Raw genomic sequence first — 24,882 nt, 5'->3', positions numbered from 1 at the left:
TGCGAGTTCGAGGGCTGCTCTGTCCCCTTGTCTCAGGGTGACTCTCCCTGTTTTTGCCTCTGTCTGCTGCTTGTTGGGTCGGTGGCACCTTCGGCCCGAAGTCCTGCGAGTTTTGTTGCTTGTTTGTGACTTGGTTACCCAGTCTTATGCTTACTATGCGGGTGCAGGCAGCATGGACGTTGCACGAAGAGTTCAGGTGGTTGCAACTCGCTGGGTAGTTTGCTTCCCGGAAGCCCCGAGGCTGCCCTGTTTTTGGATGTTGTGCTGGGGCTTGTGGGTGTTGGTTGTTTTGGTTGTGTTTCCGTCCGCGCCCCCTAATCTTTTCCCTGTTGTGGTCTAGTCTGTTCCTCCACTTCCTCCCTGCATCCGGATCCTCACCATCTGTGAGTTCGGGGTCGGGGCGGGTCTTCGATGGTCTTGAGACTTGGGCGGTCTCGGGGAATTCCCCATCCGGGGTAGTCACGGAGGCATTCGAGCCCGTTCCTCCAGCCGTGTTATATGAGTCTGCCAGTGGGCTCCCTTCCTTAGTACTTTCCGGCCACCCCAGCTTTTTCTTGTGAGGCTGGGGCGGTTCGGCTCAGCACCGGGGCCTGCCCTGTGGGTTCCCGGAGCTGGAGAGGTGCCGACTTGGGGGACCTCGAACCCCGTTGGACCCCGCCAGGGTTTTCTACCCTCTGAGCAGGGCTTGTGGTTACGGGAGTGGGGTTTTTCCTTCCCCCCCCCCCTCTACGTACAAGTTGTTGGGGATCGGCCTCTCCCCGGGTTCAGTTCCTTGCTCCTTGGGTCCATTGGTTCCGTCCTGTCGGTGGGTTCTCTTCTCCGTTTACTCACCCTTCTTCCTTGGGACGGGACTTCTATATCATGTTCCCCTCTTCTTGTGGTTCTGCATGACTTTTGGTCTCGGGGTGCGACTGTGCATTATGTTCCTTCGTGATTTGTGCTTGCTTCTATGTATTCATGAAGGTTCGGGAAGGTTTTCACTTCTTCCTGTATTATTGGAACATCTGTCGTCTTCTGCTGTGGCTTCCCTCCAATCCTTTCTAGGGCTTGTTGGTCCTCTATCATGATTCTTCTTGGTTTTCGGTCCTGTCTCGTTCATTTGTATTTGTATCTTCTCTCTGTGCTCTGTCTTGACACTGCTCGTTTTCTTTCAATATTCCTAGTTGGTGCCTTCCCGCCGGCAGGGTTGTGTGGTTCGGACCTCGTGTCCTGCGCATGTGCAGGTGGAGTTTGTTTTGGTTATAGGCAGTGTACACAAGTGCTGGTGTTCTGCATCCTTTTTCTCTCGGGTGCTTCACGTCTCGGTCCTCTCATCTCTCTAATCTGTGCCCTGTACGTACTTGGGATGTTCTGGATTGCCACTATGGGGAGAATGCCAGGGTTTCCCCGGCATATGGGTGTGGGACACCTCATTCACCTCTCTACCCTACTCTTCTCCTGCATGTGCGGCTCTAGCCTTCTTCCACTGGCTGTGCTCCCGGAATCTTCTCGGCTACGTTGTGTCGTGACACGTTCGTTCCTACATTCTGCAGGTGAGTTTATGCAGTCTGGCATCTCTTTTGGGCAAACGCTGGTTCGTGGTTTTTGGATACGAATATATGACCATAAGAACACAGGTGACTGCAGAGGGCCTATTGGCCCTACAAGGCAGCTCCTATTTCTACCCATCAAGTCCCACTCATATACATGTCCAATTCATGCTTGAGTCAATCAAGGGGCCCCACCTCTGCCATGTTACGAGGTAAGATGGTGGTTATCTTGAGGTTATCTTGAAATGATTTCGGGGCTTTAGTGTCCCCGCGGCCCGGTCCTCGACCAGGCCTTCACCCCCAGGAAGCAGCCCGTGACAGCTGACTAACACCAAGGTACCTATTTTACTGCTAGGTAACACGGGCATAGGGTGAAAGAAACTGCCCATTGTTTCTCGCCGGCGCCCGGGACCACAGGATCACAAGTCCATTGTGCTGTCCGCTCGGCCGACCGGCTCCTCCCCGGTGGGATGAATGTTATGTGGTAAATGTTACACTTGTGTCAGAATGTTATGAGGTGACATTTTGCTGCAGTTGTGATACTGGGGATGCATTTTGGGGATTGGGTGTGGCGTTTTGTTTGACCCTTGCGTGCTTCTTCCTGGGGCCTTCCTTGTTCGTCTGTGTTGTTTGTTCCACGGTGGCTCATGGCCGCGTTTTTGTTCGTGGTCTTATCTGGGTCATTCATTCCTTGCTCATCTTGCAGTGCCTGGCTTAGCTCTTCCATATACATTGCATTCTCAGTACTCACCTAGTTGTGCTTGCGAGGGTTGAGCTTTGGCTCTTTAGTCCCGCCTCTCACCTGTCACTCACCTGACATCTACATGGCTTCTGTACTTACCTAGTTGTGCTTGCGGGGGTTGAACTCTGGCTCTTTGGTCCCGCCTCTCACCTGTCTGTCGGCTCATGTACGGGTTCCTGAGCCTATGTTATGAGCCTATTTGTTCTATGTATTTCCAATGCAGTTTTATTTGTTTGTTTTTATCGTATATGATGCATATTTGTGTCCTTTACAATATGTATACAGCAGAATGTTCATAATGTTCCATGGAACTGTGATACATGTGTCAGTAATGTGTCCACAATAAATGTTTGTCACAATATTACTTGTTAAAAATTCACTAAAATTACAATATGTGCAGTTTCACACACTATTTACACAGTAACACACTGTATTACACACTCAGTATTTTGGAAGTGAGTAATAATCAACGAAGTAGTCCATGGTACACAGCGCGACTTTGCTCTCGTCACACCAGGTACAGATATGTTTTTGCTTCCTGTTTCTTCGGTCTGTGTGCTTGCAAATAACGCACTCACGTACACCCTTGGCATTAGTACCTGTAGGTGGTATGTAGCCAAGCTTGTAAAACGTAAGGTAGTCTTGAAAAGATTACAGGAAATTATCAATTTGTAAGGTAGTCGTGAAAAGATCTCTTTGTAAGGTCCCACACAGAAAGAGATTCAGCCAGCCTCAAAGAGTGTCCATCAGTCAAGAAGAGATTCAGCTATTCTTGAAAATATCAATGGAAAACACCTCCATGGAAGGCGCTAACATTGTTCCTACTTGTATCAGATGCATCATCAATGAACGCAGAAAACAATTCATCTATGTATCATTTAAATAAATTGGAGATAGCATAGGTGGGCAAGGGTGGCGCTCAGAGCCACCGCTTAGAGCTACAACTGGATACGCTCGCTGTATCGTCCTTGTAGGTGCTGTATCACTTGCATCCGACCTTTGTGTTAGGTCCTTATTGTGCCTAGCTTCACCAATATTATGACCCCTTATGTTCTTCAAATAATAAGGTTTGAATTTCATCAACAGAGCGCGATCTTTTAACACCGCATCGGACAGGTGTTTGGGAGCCAGAGGCACGTGCACCACCCATGGTTGCTCACTCAGTATTAACCCTGCAAGCAGCCCTAGGGCATTCTGGGAATTTTTTCCAAGATGGCTGCCTCTCACTGGGGGTCCTAAGAGTCCATTTCGTACACAACCAACCACGCACACATTTAGAATGGGTACGAAAAAATCAAAAAGAGTTTTCTCGGTTGGCGCGCTTTCCTACTGATCAAGAATACTCGGGTGGCGCAGTTAAGTGGTTATATAGTCTGTCTTGATCTACCCTAAGAATTCCTCTGAGAGTCTTGTATGTGGTGATCATGTTCCCTCTAACTCTTCTGTCTCCCAGTGATGTGGGGTTTCATTCCCGTAGTCTCTCCTCGTAGCTCGTACCCCTTGGTTCGGGTGCTAGTCTGGCGGCAAACCTTTGCACCTTTTCCAGTTTCTTCGTGTTGTGTTGGAACATGACCAGCAGCTGTGTGTGTTGTTGGTTTTTCCCTTTCATTCCCGTTTGCTGCCTGCCTTCTTCGCTCATAATCTTTCTTCTACACTTTTTTCCCTAGCCACAGGTGGTGGGGTTCTGGTTTTTCCTTGAGTTTTCCATTTTGCTCATTTTATCCTACACATTGTTGTGTGTTTTATATGTGCCTTTTGGTTCTCCTATGGTCAGGTTTGGGTTCCTGATTTCCTGGCTTACCCTGCCAATTGGCATTTTCGAGGTCTCACAGTGTCCCTTCTCTTGAGTCTTGCTTCGAAACCTTTGCATCTCCGATCTCCTGGCGAGCTCGCTGGTGCTGGGGAGTTTTCTGTACAGCAGACGTTCCACCTCCTTCCTTGCCAGCTTGGATTTGCAACTCTGCTTGCTCGGTGATCGCACCCGAAATCTTCCCGCGGCTCCGCCTCTTCCTAGGCTCGATGTCCAGTCCCATGGCGGGACTGGTTCGGTTCTGCCTCGAGTCTCACACCATTTGTTGCTGGTCAGGCGGCTTCGTTGATAGTGTCCCATCGGCGTGCTTGTTCTTGGCGGCGGTGTGCAGTTTTCTGGCGGTCTTTCCTTTTATTTTCTGTCCCTTCTTAGATTTACTGCTTTTTGTTGGCATGTTTTGTCCTTCTCTCATGGAGGTTTTGGGGCCGTCATCTTGCCACATGCTGTCGCCTTGTCTTGCGCGGCGCTGGCGGAGCCGTTCCGGGTTGCTTTGGTTATGGAGTTACCTCTGCACCACTTCGCGAGCCGTCTCTGGCGTGGTTCACCTCCGGTCTGATTTTGCACGGCTTGAACAGTCCTGGTTCTTGGAATGCATGCTCCTTTCTTTTCTCCTCGGTTTGTTGTAGCCCATTGGTTCTGAGTTGTTTTCCAAGGCTCTTTTTTTCTGGGGGGAACCCCTACGGCTCCCCGGATCTTACCAGGCTGATAGGCTAATGTCAGACTTTGGCATCAGTCATGTGTACGGAGTTCTTATGGGCCTACCGGGGACCACGAGCCAGAACCTGGCCCCCTCAGAGAGGCATGGGGAACAATGGCCTATAGAAACCCCCCATGTGGTTGGAAGCATTCTATGTCTGCTATCGACCGGGTTAGGCACCCAGAAAGGTAGGCGTCCCAAAACAAACCCCAATTCTGGTGAAAATTGTAACCAAAAACCGAATGAGTGGATAGAACTCCCAAAACAAAAATGAGCAAACTAGTATGACGTCACCCATCATCGCACCGCTGTCTGCGCAGCTCCCCCCTCCCCGGGAGGGGGAAGGGGTAGCCCCAGACCTACCACGCCGGCGATCCACACCTCAGTTCTTCGGCTGATGCTAATGGCACCGGTTGCTGCCTCCGGCTCCAGTGGTTGTTTCAGCACTGTACCTAGAGTGTGGTGTCTGTCTTCTCGGTGGTGTGTGAGCCGGGAGTGAGTCTCCAGTACTCGGGCTGCTTGCGCCTAGGGTTCCCTTCCTTAGTTGCCCTGTAAGTACTGCCCTTGGGGCTTGGGGTTACCTTCCACAAGTTCCTTGGGTCCTGCATCTGCTAGGCCGTTTGCTGCTCCGTTTTCGGCCGCCCTTTGTGTGATAAGGGGGTTCTGTCTCCCTTGTTCACCTTAGGGTAAGGGGCAGTTTGCACTGGCGGCGCGTAGGGTGCTGCACAGCTTGTTTTCACCAATCATAGCGGCCGGCTCTGTTCCGCCTAGGTACACTGTACTCTTGCGGGGGTTTTCTTTTTCTTTTTGTTTGTCTACCTGGTGGGGGGCTCTGCCTTTGGTTCTTTCCCCCTTTGTGCCGAGTTCTCTTCCTTCTTCCTGTGGTTCCCCCTGCTAGGTCCCTGTCAATGTACACGTCCCGGGGTTCAGCTCTTAAAATGTTGTTTGGTAGCCATGGGCGCTGGTTAGCAGTACCCTGCCTGGGATTACCTGAGCGTGAGTCCTCTTATAGTAAACGCTTGGGACCCTGGGAAACCCCTCAGGGGAGCGTAGGCTCGATAGATGTGGCCCCGGAGTCCACCCCTCGCTTTGTGCGAGTTCGAGGGTTGCTCTGTCCCCTTGTCTCAGGGTGACTCTCATGGTTTTGCCTCTGTCTGCAGCCTGTGGGGTCGATGACACCTTCGGCCCGGGGTCCTGCAAGTTTTGTTGCTTTTTTGTGACTCAGTTACCCAGTCTTATGCTGACTATGTGGGTGCAGGCTGCGCGGGCGTTGCACATTGGGTTTCAGTGGCAATGCACTAGTTGTGTGCTCCCCGGAAGCCCCGAGGCTGCCCTGTTTTCATTGGTGGTCGTGTCGGATCCCCCCCCCCATTTCCTCCCTACATCCAGGTCTTTACCATCTGTAGGTTCGGGGTAGGGGTGGGGCTTCCATGGTTTTGAGACTCTGATGGTCTCGCGGACTTTCTCTTTCCGGTGTAGCGGCAGGAGCATTCGAACCCGTTTCCTCCAGCCGTGTTGTAAGAGTCTGCCAGTGGGCTCCCTTCCTTAGAGCTTTTCACGGCTGCCCTGGTTTTTTCTTGTGGCTGAGGCTTTTGGGAGACAGCTCGCTCCCGGGGCCTGCCGGGTGGGTTTCCGAGGCTGGGGTGGGGCTGACGTGAGCGACCTCAGGCCCCGTTGGTCCCTACCGGGGTTTTTCTACCCCTCTGGGCGGGGCTTGCGGTTTTGTGGAGTGACTTTTTCCTTCCCCCACCTCTCCACACGAGTATTTGGGTGTCGCCCCCTCCCCGTGCTCGGTTCCTTGTCCATTATGCCCGTTGTTTCCGTCCTGTTGGTGGGTGCTTTTCTACGTTCTTTGCCCCTTTTTTCCGTGACGGTACTTCTCCATCATGTCCCCCTCTTCTTGGGGTTCTGCATGAATTTTGTTCTCTTGTGCGACTGGATTTTTCTGTGCCTTCGTCCTTTATGTTTGCTTCTTTTTGTTCTCAAAGGGTCGGGACGGTTTTGCTCTTTCTCGTTTTACTGGTACGTCTGTCGTCGTTCGGTGGGGCTTCCCTCCGGTCCTTTCTAGGGCTTGTGGGTCCTATTCCAAGCAGCTTCTGGGTTTTTGGCCTTCTCTTTTATTTGCTCATATCTCTTCTCTCCGTGCTGTGTCTCGGCACTGCTCGTTTTCCTTCCGTTCTGGTCCGGGATGCCGGATTGGGCTACTTGTAGCCGGATTGGGCTACTTGTAGCCGGTTGGGCTACTTGTAGCCGGATTGGGCTACTTGTAGCCGGTTGGGCTACTTGTAGCCGGATTGGGCTACTTGTAGCCGGATTGGGCTACTTGTAGCCGGATTGGGCTACTTGTAGCCGGATTGGGCTACTTGTAGCCGGATTGGGCTACTTGTAGCTGGATTGGGCTACTTGTAGCCGGTTGGGCTACTTGTAGCCGGTTGGGCTACTTGTAGCCGGATTGGGCTACTTGTAGCCGGTTGGGCTACTTGTAGCCGGTTGGGCTACTTGTAGCCGGTTGGGCTACTTGTAGCCGGTTGGGCTACTTGTAGCCGGTTGGGCTACTTGTAGCCGGTTGGGCTACTTGTAGCCGGTTGGGCTACTTGTAGCCGGTTGGGCTACTGGTAGCCGGTTGGGCTACTGGTAGCCGGTTGGGCTACTGGTAGCCGGTTGGGCTACTGGTAGCCGGTTGGGCTACTGGTAGCCTGCTTGGGTTCCGTTTCGGTTCGTTGTTTTCCTTACATGGGCCGGCTAAGTTGGCTTCTGTTTCCATGAGTTGGCCTGTTTCTTCAACGGATCGCTCGGGATCCGACCCATTGGCTTACTTTTCTGCTCTGCTGTTGGACGGAGTAGGATGGACCTGTGTACCCTAACCTGTTGGGCTACTTTTCTTTCATGTCCTGCACATGCGCCGTGGGAGTTTGTTTTGGTTCAGAGCGGTGTGCACACATGCTGGTGTTCTGCATCCATTTTCTCTCGGGGGCTTCGCCTCTCGCTCTTATCATTCTCCTGTCCGTGCCCCTTTGCTCTTGGGGGTGTTCTGGAGTGCCGCTGTGGGGAGGTCACCGGGTTTTTCCATGCATTTTTGGGTGGGGGGAGCCTCCTTCGCCACTCCCTTCCTCTTCTCCGGCATGAGCAGCTCTGGCCTGCCTGCAGCGGGCGATGCTCCCGGTTTTCTCAGCTACGGGTGCACGATTCCCTGGCCGCCTCTGGCAGCTCCATTCTCATAGGCTTGTGTCATGGCCCTTTAGCGCCTATGTTCTGCAGGTGAGTTGGTGCGGTCTGGCGTCTCCTTTGTCCTGACGCTGTTTTTGTTTTTGGGTGACTTTTTGGTTGGAATTGGTGTACATACGTACTTGAGAACGTGGAACATAAAAACCGAGGTGCCTGCTGCAGGGCTATTGGCCCATACGTGGCAGCTCTTGTTCTCACCACCCGATTCATTCCTCTGATCATAGGTGACTGCAGGAGGCCTCTTGGCCCATATGAGGCGGCTCCTGCCTGTACTCATCCTGCCCCTCTCCTATGCTTGTCCAACCATACTTGAGTTTGGGGCCCCGCCTCCACCTTGTTCCACAGTGCAGCGGTGGAGGTGCCTGTTCAGTGGTACGTTTTCCTGTGTCGAGGGTGTTATGTGCTCGCCTCATTGTGCTCGCCTAATTGTGCTTGCAGGGTTGGGCTCTGGCTCTTTGGTTCCGCCTCTCACCTGTCATTCGACTAACGTGCGGATTCTGTGACTCCTGGGCTCTCTCGTCTCTACACTTGGAGCTGTGTATGAGGGCAGCCCAGGTGAGGGCTGCCTAATGTGTTCCATCGGTTACCTGTCACACTGTACACGTTTCTTCTAACGTCCCTGTGGCTCGGTTGGGTACGTGGTTTCCACCTGTGTCCCCCTTGTTGTGTGCCACTCATGTTACAGTTTATCTTAATCTACCCTGTCACTTCCTCTGGGAGTGTGGTGACGTTTAGCTGCGGTTTTGATACTGCGACTACGTGTGGGGGTATGGTTGTGCCGTTTTGTTCGGCCTTTCCATGCTCCTTCTGGCGCCTTCCTTGTTTGAATTTTTTGTTCCCTTGATTTTTCTGGGGCCCTCCTTCCTTGCCGGTTTTGCTGTGCCAGGCCTGGTTATTCCATATTCTTTGGATTCTCTGTCCTAGCCTCGTTGTCCTCGCCTAGTTGTGCTGGCTGGGGATGAGCTTGGGCTCTTCGTCTCGCCCCTTCCCTATTATTCACTTTGTTCCAATTCCAAAGCCTACTGGGTTCTTCTGTGAACTGGACGCTGGGTGTGGGGTTGGCCTCCGCCACTTCCTTTCCTTATGCATTCCTCTCGTCTTCCTGCTTCACTCTTGTTCCTGGCTGCTGGGGCGTTTCTGCTAGTCTTTTTATAATTTCCTCCTTCACACTGTTGTGTTTTGTTTGTACCTTTTGGCCTTCTTGTTGCCAGGTTTGGTTTCCTGTTTTCCTGGCTTGCCCTGCCTGTTTTTTTTTCTTGCAATGTCCCTTCTCTGGTGTCTCACGTTGGACCCGTGGTTTTCGATCCCCTGGCGAGCTTGCTCGCGTTGGGGAGTTTTCTGTTCGGCAGACGTTCCATCTCCTTCTTGCCGGCGTGGGCTTCCGGGTCTCTGCTTCCTTGGTGGTCGCACCCGAGATCTTCCTGCGGCTCTGCCTCTTCCTAGGCTTGGATGACCCTTGGCAGGGCTGATTACGTTCTGCCTCAGGTATCTCGCGTCCGTTCGTGGTCAGGTGGCTTCGTTGTTGGTGTCCCACCTGTGTGCTTCTTGGCAGCAGTATGGGGTGTTTTAGCGGTCCTTCCTTTTCCTTCTGTCCCTTCTTCGGTGGCTGTATTTGTTGGCGTCGGCTTGGCTTTTCTGCTGGGGGTTGGGGACCGTCGACTTGCCACATACTGTCGACTCGTTTTATGCGGCGCTGGTGGAGCCGCTTCGGCTTGCTTTCGGACTTTCATCTGTGCCGTTTGTAAGCTGTCTCATGCTTGTTTCACCTCCGGCCTGTTCTTGCGCCGCTTGAGCCGTCCTGGTCATTGGACAGAGTGCTCTTTTCTTCTCGTTTTCTTGTGGCCCCTTCAGTTCCGATTTGTTTTTCAATGGCTCTTTTCCGGTTGGCATTAGCCTTTGGGGGTCGGGTAGGTGAGCTTCATGCTCTCCTCCTACGCAGGGGTTTTCTGCTCCTTCGGTCCGAGTGATCGGTTTGGTCGTCTGCTGCCTTCTCCTTCTTTTCTGGCGGAGAATGAGACTGCTGCTTTCTGGAGGGGTCCTTGGGTTGTTGATGCTTGGTTGGTTGGGCCGGGGGTGCATTTTGTTTTTGTCCGATTAGGGCTCTCCAGCCTGCGGTCTATCTCCATGCCCATGACGTCCGCAATTTCGCAGTTCTTGCCGCCGTCTTTGGTACTGTATCCTGGGAGGACGTTTGGGCATGGGAAATTTGGCGGTCGAACAGGGTCCTTGGCTGTTCGTTACCTTGTACACGTTCCTGGGCCCAGTTGGGCCTGTGTCGCTTTGGGTCAGCGGATGCAGCCTGTTGTCTCGACTTCGGGTTGAGTAGTGTGCGATGACCGCCTCCCGGGTCAGTCCCTATTCTTTTCCTCTGTGGGTAGTTAGCTCCGGGGAGCCGTAGGGGCTCCCCCCAGAAAACCAGCATTGAATGTAATGGAACTCCATTTTCTGGGTGAGTCCCGGAGGCTCCCCGGATTCTGTCCCTCCTTCCGGTCGGCAGTTTTTCACATGTTTTGACATCCAGCCTCAGAACTGGGGTGTGGATCGCCGGCGTGGTAGGTCTGGAGCTACCCCTTCCCCCTCCCGGGGAGGGGGGAGCTGCGCAGACAGCGGCGCAATGATGGGTGACGTCATATTAGTTTACGTATTTTTGTTTGGGGAGTTCTATCCACTCTTCGGTTTTTAGTTGCAATTTTCACCAGAATAGGTTTTTGTTTTGGGACGCCTACCTTTGTGGGTACCTAACCCGGTCGATGGCAGACAGAATGCTTCCAACCACACGGGGGTTTCTATGGGCCATTGCTCCCCTTGCCTCTCTGAGGGGGCCAGGTTCTGGCTCGTGGTCCCCGGTAGGCCCATAAGAACTCCGTACACATGGCTGATGCCAAAGTCTGACATTAGCATATCAGCCTGGTAAGATCTGGGGAGCCTCCGGGACTCACCCAGAAAATGGTGTTTCATTACATTCAATGCTGGTTTTTTGTTGGCATTGGCCTCTGGGGGTCTGGTCGGAGTACTTCGTGCCCTCCTCCGGCTCATGGATTTCGGCTCTTTTGGTTCTCCTGATAGGTTTATGCGCTTGCAGCTGTCTCCTTTTCAGGCGACAACTAGCTCGGCTGCTTTCCGGATGGGATCCTTGGGTTGTTTGATGCTTGGTTTGTCTGGTGGGGGGTGCATCATGTGTTGTTCGGTTGCGGCACTTCGCCATGCTTGGCGTGCTGCGGCTGCCATGGCCGGGGTCATGCTTTGGATTGTTCCGGGTTTCCTTCTTCCCTGTTCCAGGATGTGAGTCTCTCGGATTGTTCGCCGGTTAGTTTGGTCCTGCCAGCTTGCTGTCAGGACCTGTCTCCGTGCCCCACATCATTCGATGGTTGGCTCTGCGTTCCTTCGTTGATGTTCCTGGGCCTGGTCGGGCCTGTGTGGCCTTTGGTTGGTGGTTGCGGTTTTGTCTCCGGTTCATGTTGGGGTGTGTGCGACTTCCACCTCCCGGGTTAGGTCCCTCTTGTTTCCATCTTTGGGTAGGTAGCTCCATGTAGCCCCCTCCATGGAGTTTTCTGGGGTTCCCCCCAGAAAACCAGCATTGAATGTAATGAAACGCCATTTTCTGGGTGAGGCCTGGAGGCTCCCCAGCAACATACTCCCTCGCCCCGGTTGGCAGTTTTTCACGTGTTTTGATGTCCAGCCTCAGAACTGAGAAGTGGATTGCTGGTGCGGGGGAGTGGGGCTCCCCCTTCCCCCTCCCTGGGAGGGGGGAGCTGCGCAGGCAGTGGCGCGGCAAAGTGTGACGTCATACTAGTTTGCTCGTTTTTGTTTGGAGAGTTCAATCCACTTGTTCGGCTTTATGTAGCAATTTTCACCAGAATAAAGGTTTGTTTTGGGACGCTTATCTTTCTGGGTGCCTGACTCAGTCAATGGCAGCCATAGAATGCTTCCAACCACACGGGGATTTCTATAGGCCATTGCTCCCCGTGCCTCTTCTGAGTGGGGTGAGGTTCTGGCTTGGGGTCCCTTACCTTGAGGTTACCTTGAGGTGCTTCCGGGGCTTAGCGTCCCCACTGCTCGGTCATCGACCAGGCCTCCTGGTTGCTGGACTCCAGCAACCATTTGGCTGTTGGACGTGGCTGCTTGCAGCCTGACATATGAGTTACAGCCTGGTTGATCAGGTATCCTTTAGAGGTGTTTGTCAAGTTCTCTCTTGAACACTGTGAGGGGTCGGCCAGTTAGGCCCCTTATGTGTAGTGGAAGCGTGTTGAACAGTCTTGGGCCTCTGATGTTGATAGAGTTCTCCCTCAGAGTACCTGTTGCACCTCTACTTTTCAATGGGGGTATTTTGCACATCCTGAGATGCCTTCTGGTCTCATGTGATGTTATTTCTGTGTGCAGGTTTGGGACCAGCCCCTCTATTATTTTCCACGTATAGATTATGTATCTCTCCCGCCTGCGCTCAAGGGAATACAGATTTAGGCTCTTTAGTTGGTCCCAGTAGTTTAGATGTTTTACTGAGTGGATTCTAGCAGTAAAGGATCTCTGCACGCTCTCCAGGTCAGCAATTTCTCTAGCTTTGAAAGACGGTTGTCATTGTGCAGCAGTTCTCCACTCTAGAGAGCAGCAGCATTTTGAAAAGTATCATCATCGGTACCGCATCTCTAGTGTGAAAAGTTCTTGTTATCCAACCTGCCATTTTTCTTGCAGTTGTGATGGATACTTTATTGTGTTCTTTAAAGGTAAGGTCTTCCGATATGATGAGTACAACCAGATCCTTTACATTGCTTTTTCGTTCCATGTTATGATTTGCCTGAGTTTTGTACGTGGTTTCTGTTTTTATAGTTTCATTTTTTCCATAGCGCATGAGCTGGAACTTATCTTCATTAAACACCATATTATTTTCTGTAGCTCATAGAAAGACCTGATTTACATCTGATTGAAGGTTTGCTGTGTCCTCTATGTTGCCTACTCTCATGAAGATCCTAGTGTCATCTGCAGTGGATGATACAGTGCTATAGATTGTGTCCTTGTCTATGTCCGATATGAGAATGAGAAAAAGTACTAGAGCAAGCACAGTACCCTGGGGGACTGAGCTCTTCACGGTTGATGGGCTGGATTTTATTTTGTTGACTATTACACATTGGGTTCTGTTGGTCAGGAAATTGTAGATCCATCTGCCTATTTTTCCGGTAATTCCCTTTGAACGCATTTTATGTGCAATAACGCCATGGTCACATTTATCAAAAGCTTTTGCGAAATCTGTGTAAATTACATCAGCATTTTGTTTGTCGTCCATGGCATCTAATGCCATGTTATAGTGGTCCAGCAACTGTGACAGGCAAGAGCACCCTGTTCTGAAACCATGTTGTCCGGGGTTATGGAGATGCTGTGATTCCATGTTTTATGTGATCTTACTTCTTAGCTCTCTCAAAATTTTTTATGATGTGCGATGTTAGTGCTATCAGTCTGTAATTTTTTGCCTCTGCCTTATTTCCTCCTTTGTGGAGTGGTGCTATCTCTGCTGTTTTTAGTATGTGAGGGATAACGTCAGTATCTAAGCTTTGTCTCCAAAGAATGTGAAGGGCCTGCGATAGTGGTTTTTACAGTTCTTGATGAATATGGAGTTCCAAGAATCCGGGCCTGGTGCAGAGTGCATAGGCATACTGTTTATGACTACTTCAAAATCCAATGGGAATAGGGTGACGTCTGATTTATGATTTGATGTTGGTATCATATCCATGAAAAATTCATTTGGATTATCAATCTTTAGTGTGTTTAGTGGCTTATTGATAAACAGTCTTACTGCTTCCTCAGTAACTAGCTCATTTCTTTGTTGTCATCGGTGAAAGTTCCATCTCCCTTTCGCAGGGGCCCGATACTAGATGTGGTTTTTTATCTTGATTTTGCATAGGAGAAAAAATATTTCGTATTTCTCTCTATTTCACTAATGGCCTTTTGCTCTCTTTGCCTCTCCTGGGTTTTGTATGATTCTTGTAGCTTGAGTTCAATTGTTTCTATTTCTCTACCTAACCTTCATCGCCGTTCTTGAGATAGGGTGCGACTCTCAAGTTGTTCTGCAATTCGTTTTCTTCGCCTATAGAGGGAACGACATTCCCATTCCAATCTGCATCTCTTCCTCTTTTTTTCAGGTAGGTAGGCCCACAGAACTCCATACACATGACTGATGCCAAAGTCAGACATTAGCATATCAGCCTAAATAGCTCCGGGGAGCCTCTGGGTCTCACCCAGAAAATGGCGTTTCATTACATTCAGCGCTGTTTTTTTCAATTTTTTCTTTTTTTACAATAAATTGTTCATTCTTCATATTTGTTTAACTCTTATTAGGATAATGATGTTTGACCACTATGCCATCCCTCGAGAGAATCTTCTGAATCGTACTGGAGATGTATCTCCAGAGGGCATTTACAAGACACCATACAAAGATCCCAGCAAGAGATTTGGTAAGTATATTTTGAGAGATTATATAAATATACATTTATATATTTTTTGAAACCTCAGAAACCTAGACTATTTTGTTTTCGATTCCTTGCAGATTTCCACAAGCCGGATTTAATTTTGTTAATTTCTGTTACTTCTAGGCAGTACCTTCCCATAGCTTGCATTCTAGTGAAACTAAGCCTTGAGAAGTGCATCAGGTATCTGAAATTTCATGCTCTCTTTCCATGTGCCAGAACCAGAATATAGCTCACTATAAAGTGAGCTGAGCTGGGTACCATAGATAAAGCCAAAACCAAGAAACCCCTGCTATAAAAATAGGTGGAACAAACAAATTGCTGCCTGAAGAAAGAAAGAAATTAAAGACAAACAAGCTAAATGATCCAAGCAAGCAACACTAGCCAGGACATGCCTGACCACAAGCTGCTGGAAGCAACACTAGCCAGGACATGCCTGACCACAAGCTGCTGGAAGCAACACTAGCCAGGACATGCCTGACCACAAGCTGCTGGAAGCAACACTAGCCAGGACATGCCTGACCAAAAGCTGCTGGAAGCAACACTAGCCAGGACATGCCTGACCACTAGCTGCTGGAAGCAACACTAGCCAGGACATGCCTGACCACAAGCTGCTGGAAGCAACACTATCCAGGACATGCCTGACCACAAGCTGCTGGAAGCAACACTAGCCAGGACATGCCTGACCACTAGCTGCTGGAAGCAACACTAGCCAGGACATGCCTGACCACAAGCTGCTGGAAGCAACACTATCCAGGACATGCCTGACCACAAGCTGCTGGAAGCAACACTAGCCAGGACATGCCTGACCACAAGCTGCTGGAAGCAACACTAGCCAGGACATGCCTGACCACAAGCTGCTGGAAGCAACACTAGCCAGGACATGCCTGACCACAAGCTGCTAGAAGCAACACTAGCCAGGACATGCCTGACCACAAGCTGCTGGAAGCAACACTAGCCAGGACATGCCTGACCACAAGCTGCTGGAAGCAACACTAGCCAGGACATGCCTGACCACAAGCTGCTGGAAGCAACACTAGCCAGGACATGCCTGACCACAAGCTGCTGGAAGCAACACTAGCCAGGACATGCCTGACCACAAGCTGCTGGAAGCAACACTAGCCAGGACATGCCTGACCACTAGCTGCTGGAAGCAACACTAGCCAGGACATGCCTGACCACTAGCTGCTGGAAGCAACACTAGCCAGGACATGCCTGACCACAAGCTGCTGGAAGCAACACTATCCAGGACATGCCTGACCACAAGCTGCTGGAAGCAACACTAGCCAGGACATGCCTGACCACTAGCTGCTGGAAGCAACACTAGCCAGGACATGCCTGACCACAAGCTGCTGGAAGCAACACTATCCAGGACATGCCTGACCACAAGCTGCTGGAAGCAACACTAGCCAGGACATGCCTGACCACAAGCTGCTGGAAGCAACACTAGCCAGGACATGCCTGACCACAAGCTGCTGGAAGCAACACTAGCCAGGACATGCCTGACCACAAGCTGCTGGAAGCAACACTAGCCAGGACATGCCTGACCACAAGCTGCTGGAAGCAACACTAGCCAGGACATGCCTGACCACAAGCTGCTGGAAGCAACACTAGCCAGGACATGCCTGACCACAAGCTGCTGGAAGCAACACTAGCCAGGACATGTCTGACCACAAGCTGCTGGAAGCAACACTAGCCAGGACGTGTCTGACCACAAGCTGCTGGAAGCAACACTAGCCAGGACGTGTCTGACCACAAGCTGCTGGAAGCAACACTAGCCAGGACGTGTCTGACCACAAGCTGCTGGAAGCAACACTAGCCAGGACGTGTCTGGCCACAAGCTGCTGGAAGCAACACTAGCCAGGACGTGCCTGACCACAAGCTGCTGGAAGCAACACTAGCCAGGACGTGTCTGACCACAAGCTGCTGGAAGCAACACTAGCCAGGACGTGTCTGACCACTAGCTGCTGGAAGCAACACTAGCCAGGACATGCCTGACCACTAGCTGCTGGAAGCAACACTAGCCAGGACGTGTCTGACCACAAGCTGCTGGAAGCAACACTAGCCAGGACGTGTCTGACCACTAGCTGCTGGAAGCAACACTAGCCAGGACATGCCTGACCACAAGCTGCTGGAAGCAACACTAGCCAGGACGTGTCTGACCACAAGCTGCTGGAAGCAACACTAGCCAGGACGTGTCTGACCACTAGCTGCTGGAAGCAACACTAGCCAGGACATGCCTGACCACAAGCTGCTGGAAGCAACACTAGCCAGGACATGCCTGACCACTAGCTGCTGGAAGCAACACTAGCAAAGACGTGTCTGACCTCAAGCTGCTGGAGCTGGTGCATTGGGAAGAAGGAATCAGGACAGGAATGTGGAGATACTGATGGCACAGAATTTTTTTTAATTTAATTACATTCAATACAATATATCTGAAAGGGCTCTAGCCCAAGGGGCCTTAGCTTATTCCCAAAGGTGTCTTGGCAAAAGAGAATTCTTTTTCTGGAGGGGAATATAAGATAAATAACAACAAAAGGGAGAGAGGGAGATGATGGCTTGGACTCAGAGTAGATGACCATCAGCTATTTGTCAAACACCCTAGCACCACACAAGCATGGCCCATGGAACTTCCACCAAGTACAGAGAACTACGTGGTTTGCGAATCCCTCGGGGATGATACCCGTCGGTATCAATAAAAAATACTTATTTTAGAACTGATTTAATAATTTCATTATTTCGAAGCCGTAGGTCACTGAACTGTGGTGACGAAATCGAACAAAGAAGCATGGTGTTGTGTTCGATTTCCAGTAACATAAATTTCTCTCAAATATTGGATTAACATCAAATTATATATTTTTGGGTTATATATTTAGTTTAGCAACATTATTACGATAATAAGAGCTATAAAAATACTTATTTTAAAACCTATTTATTAATTTTAATATTTTGAAGCTGTAAGTCACTGAACTATGGTGACGAAATCGAACAAAACAAGCATGGTGTAGTGTACACACGGATTAGACCTGTCCACTTGCGCTGGACGTGTGAGCCACCAGTAACTTGAATAATTTCTCAAATAGCATATATCTATCATATTACAGTATATTTTTGGTTTTATTTAGTTTAGTTTAACCCTTAAGTTGCGCAACACATCATATGATGGGTTGAAAGACTAGCTATAAATTGCACATCCCATCATATGATGTATTGGAGTACTACGCAAGATTTAAACGGCCGCGGATACACTGGGTTCACCTCACCTCAACTCAACACAGGGTTTATAGAGAGAAGCTGAAACTGAACCGTGCCGAGGCAAAACGTTTAAATGAGAGCAGGAATGAAGCAATCAATTCTTTTTGCTACAAAGTGATAGGGGTAGGCAGACCAGTAAAGTGGTACATACCTGGTACCTGGTTGATGGGGTTCTGGGAGTTCTTCTACTCCCCAAGCCCGGCCCGAGGCCAGGCTCGACTTGTGAGAGTTTGGTCCACCAGGCTGTTGCTTGGAGCGGCCCGCAGGCCCACATACCCACCACAGCCCGGTTGGTCCGGCACTCCTTTGAGGAATAAATCTAGTTTCCTCTTGAAAATGTCCACGGTTGTTCCGGCAATATTTCTTATGCTTGCTGGGAGGACGTTGAACAACCGCGGACCTCTGATGTTTATACAGTGTTCTCTGATTGTGCCTATGGCACCTCTGCTCTTCACAACCTGAATACATAATAAAAGCAAACCAACAAAATCATTAGAGAGAGGGGGAGTGAAGAATAAGGAGAGGGGGAAGAAGTTCCTGATGATTGCATACACCAACATAGATGGAGTAAGATCAAAGTTACTGGAGTTAAGTGATGTAATACAGCTGCAGACACCAGACATTGTTGCACTCAAGGAGACAAAACTTGAAGATGTTATTTTTAACGAGGTCATATTCCCAAGGGGCTACTCAATTTGGAGACGGGACAGAAAAATTGGGAAAGGCGGTGGCGCTGCTGTGTTGGTGAAAGAACACCTAAAGGTGAACGAAATAATGACTGCTAATCCACAAGAAGTTGACATAATAGCACTAGAGATCTGCCATGAGGATGATAAACTAATGATCATAAATGCATATAGTCCACCACCAAGCAGCACATGGTCAAAGGTGGAGCTAGATAGTAAACGAGAAGGTGTTATAACAATAATGATAGAGATTATAGCGAGAACGGATAACGATACATCACGACTGTTGATAGTCGGCGACTTCAACTTGAAATCCATAGACTAGAAAACATATGAAGCTAAAACAGAAGATTTTTGGACCTGTAGATTTGTAGACCTTAACCTGGAAACATTCTTGTATCAACACGTTAAACAAGCTACGAGGATGAGGGAAGGGGACGTTCCCTCCATGCTCGATTTGATATTTACCAGGAAGGAGGAAGAAATATTTGACATTCAGTACCTTCCTCCCTTCGGTAAAAGTGACCATGTCTTTTTGGGAATAAAGTATGCAATACATTATAATCTGGAAGAAAATAAGGAGGTTGAAGCAGTTGAAAAACCTGACTTCAGGAGAGGACATTATGGCGACCTTATAATTTTTTAAGTCAGTGTAATTGGACAGACTTGTTGCTAGGCAAGGAAGTGAATGAGATGTATGTCAAGATTTGCGAAATATACGATAAAGGCACAAAAAGAAAATATACCAAAACAGAGATGCAGAATTAGGAAACAGGATTGGTTCAACAGAAATTGCGAGAGGGCAAGAGACCAAAAGACACAAAAATGGATTCAATACAGGAAGAGACCAAACCCCCAAACATACCAGCCATACAAAGATGCGAGAAACAACTACACGGCAGTGAGGAGAGAGGCAGAAAGAAATTTTGAAAAAGGGATTGCAGACAAATGTAAAACAGAACCAGGTCTATTCTATCAATTCATAAACAACAAATTGCAGGTAAAGGATAATATTCAGAGGTTGAAAATTGGAAATAGATTCACGGAAAATGAAAAGGAAATGTGTGAAACATTAGACGAAAAGTTCCAAAGTGTGTTTGTACAAAACGAAATCTTCAGGGAACCAGACACAATAAGAATTCCAGAGAACAACATAGAGCACATAGAAGTGTCTAGAGACGAAGTGGAAAAAATACACAAGGAGCTAAGTAAGAACAAAGCAGTTGGTCCAGATAGAGTTTCACCATGGGTTCTGAGAGAATGTGCACCTGAGCTCAGCATTCCACTTCAACTGATTTTTCAGGCATCCTTGTGTACAGGAGTTGTAGCTGATGTGTGGAAAAAGTCTAACATAGTTCCAATCTGCAAAAGTGGAAGTAGGGAAGACCCCCTTAATTATAGACCGGTATCTTTGACAAGTGTAATAGTCAAAATATTGGTAAAAATAATTAAAACTAAATGGGTAGAATTCCTGGGGAAAATCGATATAATATTAGGCACAGTATGGTTTTCGATCTGGAAGACCCTGTGTAACGAACTTACTCAGTTTTTATGATCGAGTGACAGAGATTTTACAGGAAAGAGATGGTTGGGTTGACTGCATCTATCTGGACCTGAAAAAGGTTTTCGACAGAGTTCCTCATAAGAGGTTGCTCTGGAAACTGGAACATATTGGAGGGATGACAGGTAAACTTCTAAATAGACGAAAAATTTCAAATTTTTCCTGTAATTTTCAAAGATTGCTTTGTATGATCCCACACAGGAAGAGATTCAGCTTGCCTCAAAGAGTGTCCGTCAGTCAGAAAGAAATTCAGCCAGCCTCAAAGAGGGTCCGTCAGTTAGGAAGAGATTCAGGTATTCATGAAAATATCTATGGACAACACTACCATGGAAGCCGCTAACACTGTTCATCTATGTTACTTGTATCAGATGTATCATCACTGAACGCAGAAAACGATACATCTATGTATCATCTAAATAAATTGGAGATAGCATAGGATTGCAAGGGTGACACTCAGAGCTACAACTGGATACTCTTGCTGTATCATCCTCATAGGTGCTGTATCACTGGCATCTGACCTTTGTGTTAGGTCCTTATTGCGCCTTGCTTCACCAATATTATGACCCTTATGTTCTAACAACAATAAGGTTTGAATTTCACAGACAGAGCATTATCTTTCGTCTCTCACTAGCGGTCCTAAGAGTTCATTTAGTACACAACCAACTAGTACACATTTAGAATTGGTACCGAAAAATCAAAAAAAGAGTTTTCTCGGTTGGCGCAGTTTCCTGCCGACCAAGAATACTCGGTTGGCGCAGTTAAGTGGTTAAAAATGTTTGTACAGTGCATGGAAACCATGCATGTATATACCCCTAATTATACTTTAGGAGTTAAGGGTTATGCAAGTTATTAAAGATTTATTTTAAATATGTGTTTTTCACAATCTTTAGGAGCATCCCTTGGCAACCTGTCAGAAGGCCGCATAGCAATCATAGGATTTGGGGTTGTACATTTGAAGAAAGCCCTTACCATTGCTGTCCGCTACTCTGCTGTTCGTAAGCAGTTTGGTCCAGGAGAAGAGGAGCTTCCTGTTATTGAATATCCACTGCAGGTACTTGTGCTAATGTTGCACTTGCATTATTTTATTTTTATAAACTGTTATTTCATTGTTAAAATAAAATATATCTTAGGAAGTGAAAAAATTTTAAATAAATTTTTAAGGTCACTTGGTTGTATTAAAATTTCTGAAACTGGTGTTATTGTATATAAATCATTTACTGTATTAATCTTATAATAGGAAATGTGGCCAAAAAGTGCTATATAATTTATGAATGTTCTTATTTTTTTCCTCAGCAATGGAGATTATTCCCATTTATAGCAGCAACGTACGCACTGGATAACTTCAATAAAACTTTCCATGAGATGTTTGTAAAGTTTCGTATGGAGATGATTGATGCTGCTAACAAAGGCAGAGTTGTAAGTTATCTCGAATTTTACAGACCAATTTTATATTTTATGTTTTTGCTTAACAAAGTTATTGTTGTAGTATATAATTTTTATATATATGTAGGCTATAATTTTTCTGGGAAGGCTCCCCAGTTTCTCCATGTTGCCAACCATCTCAATAGTCCCTCCAATTTAAAAATATGGTTCCAGCCCTGTGTGGTTACTCTCGTGTTTGAGGTGTTTATAAATGACACTGGATCTATATTTCAGCTTTAACCACTGTGCTGCTCGCCTTCCAAATACGGTACCCCCCTTTGCACAGGAAATAAATTCTCGGGAAAAAATTCTTTTTGTTTTTTAAAATGTTAAATTCCCTTCCCTGATCAGATATGTAAAAAAAATCAAAATTGTAATTACTTTGGCCTCAATGGGGTCTGGAAAATGGCGTGTGATGTCACGATTTGGTGGTCGCCCGTGACGTAGACTCCCGAAGCCAGTCGCCCGCCAGCTCAAACATACGCGAATTGCCACAAATATTTATTTTTCATTTTTTTCCGTACATATCCAAATATACTTGCTTTTTTTTCTTGCCAATCCTATATATAATGAACACGTACACAATATTATGGTAGTAGAACATCTGTATTGCTCCCAGACACTGTATTATATGTGTCTCAAATGTCTCAACATATATTGCTCATATATCCAATGTTAAATGTTCATTTATGTATATTTACAATATATTTACACACTATACACTACCACACACTATATACAGTCACCATCAACACACTCAGAACTCCGTGAGTGTGAGCTGCCAAACCCAGCTGTGCTGTGGTGGGTATGTGGGCCTGCGGGCCGCTCCAAGCAACAGCCTGGTGGACCAAACTCTCACAAGTCGAGCCAGGCCTCGGGCCGGGCTTGGGGAGTAGAAGAACTCCCAGAACCCCATCAAGCAGTTATCAAGCAGGTATCAAGGTACCAGCCAGCCCTCCCTCACTCCTTTAACACCTAGATTACTCCTTACACCTTACTCGCCAACATTTCTCCTCCTCCCACCATACTGTTATTGTTTTTATTACACTATTTACACACGTTATGTATACATATCTAGACGTTTTATTCACCATAACTGTGCAAGTAAGCTGGGATTGTCCAAACAGCACAGTGGCCACCATACACTGCACGAGAACTCACACAGCAGCCAGCAGACGACACTATGATTACGACGCCACTTCCCTCACCAAAATGGCTCCTCCCACTTTACTATGCACATATGTGCATGGGTATGTACATACATTGTATATACACATGTACATATGTGTTCACCATAGCGAACCACTAAGCTAGTATGGTGAGCAAAACGAGAGTGGCTGCCACACACAATGAGGCTACCTTGATGCCCTCCCTCCCTCACCAAACTTCCTCCTCCCACAATACTGAGCACAGCACTAATTATCACCACAATTTTGCAGTTATAACAATCCTGGTCACTAAATTCTGTAAATGAATAATTGATCACAGGTCTATTTTGTAAAGTAACATATGAAGTTGTTTCTAGATTCCTAGATAGACGAAATAATGCTGTGGTGCTGTGGCTAGCGCTGTGAACATCGTGAACAGCATTGATTCACTGATATTTGAACATTGTATACAGTCATTATCACACTCAGGCTCTTCTGTAATACTATCATGGCTAAATAATAGCAGTTATATATCTATATATATATATATATATATATATATATATATATATATATATATATATATATATATATAGGGGACTTCCTTCTGGCAGTCCCTATGTCTGCGACAGGCACACGTCTTGATCCGCAGGAGCTCCGTATTGCAGTCGCTCTCCGCCTTGCTGCCCCTATCCACACTGTTCACAGGTGTATTTGCGGCGAGGCAGATGCTGACGAATATGGATTGCATGGCCTGCACTGTGGAAAATCGGGTGGTTGGCACACTAGACACGACGAAGTCAACGACATCATTAAAAGAAGCCTTGCCTCTGCTCAGTGTCCAGCGGAGAGAGAGCCCCGCAACCTACTGAACCGTGACTCTGTTAGCTTTGCCGGCCGACCAGACGGAATCACACTGCGTCCGTGGAAGGGTGGCAGGCAGTTAGCATGGGACTATACTTGCGTATCCACCCTGGCAACGACATACATCACCCTCTCTGCCGGCACGGCAGGAGCCGCAGCGACACACAGAGAAAAACAAAAGTCAGTCAAGTACAGGCAATTAGATCAAAGGTACAATTTCGTTCCAATAGGGTCTGAGACCCTAGGCCCATGGGGTGAGAGTGCAAGAAGGTTTCTTAAGGATCTTGGTTCCAAGCTCATTGACACCACAAGAGACCCTAGAGCAGCAAGTTTTCTCTTTCAGCGCCTCAGTGTCGCGATCCAGAGGGGAAATGCCCGCTGCATCCTCGGTTCCTGCCCGGCGTCGGAGGAGTTCGAGGAAATCTACAGCCTCTAGGAAGCGAACTTTTTCTTGTGTCCTCTTAATGTTCATTTTTTGTATAAAATCAGATATGTAACTGTATAACCTTGCATAATAAAGTGTACATCATAATATATATATATATATATATATATATATATATATATATATATATATATATATATATATATATATATATATGTCGTACCTAATAGCCAGAACGCACTTCTCAGCCTACTATTCAAGGCCCGATTTGCCTAATAAGCCAAGTTTTCATGAATTAATGTTTTTTTCGTCTACCTAACCTACCTAACCTAACCTAACCTAGCTTTTTTTGGCTACCTAACCTAACCTTACCTATAAATATAGGTTAGGTTAGGTTAGGTAGGGTTGGTTAGGTTCGGTCATATATCTACGTTAATTTTAGCTCCAATAAAAAAAAATTGACCTCATACATAGAGAAAAGGGTTGCTTTATCATTTCATAAGAAAAAAACTATAGTAAATATATTAATTCAGGAAAACTTGGCTTATTAGGCAAATCGGGCCTTGAATAGTAGGCTGAGAAGAGAGTTCTGGCTACTAGGTACGACATATATATATATATATATATATATATATATATATATATATATATATATATATATATATATATATATATATATATATATATATATATATAATGTCGTACCTAGTAGCCAGAACGCACTTCTTGGCCTACTATGCAAGGCCCGATTTGCCTAATAAGCCAAGTTTTCCTGAATTAATATATATTCTCGATTTTTTTTCTTATGAAATGATAAAGCTACCCATTTCATTATGTATGAGGTAAATTTTTTTTTATTGGAGATAAAATTAACGTAGATATATGACCGAACCTAACCAACCCTACCTAACCTAACCTAACCTATCTTTATAGGTTAGTTTAGGTTAGGTAGCCGAAAAACAATTAATTCATGAAAACTTGGCTTATTAGGCAAATCAGGCCTTGCATAGTAGGCTGAGAAGTGTATTCTGGCTACTAGGTACGACATATATATATATATATATATATATATATATATATATATATATATATATATATATATA

The 24,882-nt window shown here is 47.3% G+C and overlaps 1 protein-coding gene across 1 annotated transcript in view; it reads left to right on the top strand.

Moving 5' to 3' along the window:
- The window catches only part of LOC123753641 (peroxisomal acyl-coenzyme A oxidase 3-like), a 171,150-nt gene extending 149,528 nt beyond the window's left edge, over window positions 1–21,622 (top strand). The window contains exons 6-8 of the mRNA XM_069324089.1: window positions 14,331–14,446; window positions 20,851–21,011; window positions 21,254–21,622. Coding sequence (XP_069180190.1) covers window positions 14,331–14,446; window positions 20,851–21,011; window positions 21,254–21,622 — 646 coding nt within the window. The remainder of the gene's footprint in view (window positions 1–14,330; window positions 14,447–20,850; window positions 21,012–21,253) is intronic.
- The last annotated feature ends 3,260 nt before the right edge of the window (window positions 21,623–24,882 follow it).

Source organism: Procambarus clarkii, chromosome 13 (genome assembly GCF_040958095.1).
Source record: "Procambarus clarkii isolate CNS0578487 chromosome 13, FALCON_Pclarkii_2.0, whole genome shotgun sequence".
NCBI classification, from domain to species: Eukaryota; Metazoa; Arthropoda; class Malacostraca; order Decapoda; family Cambaridae; genus Procambarus; species Procambarus clarkii.
This window is presented reverse-complemented; position numbering and strand designations above follow the sequence as displayed.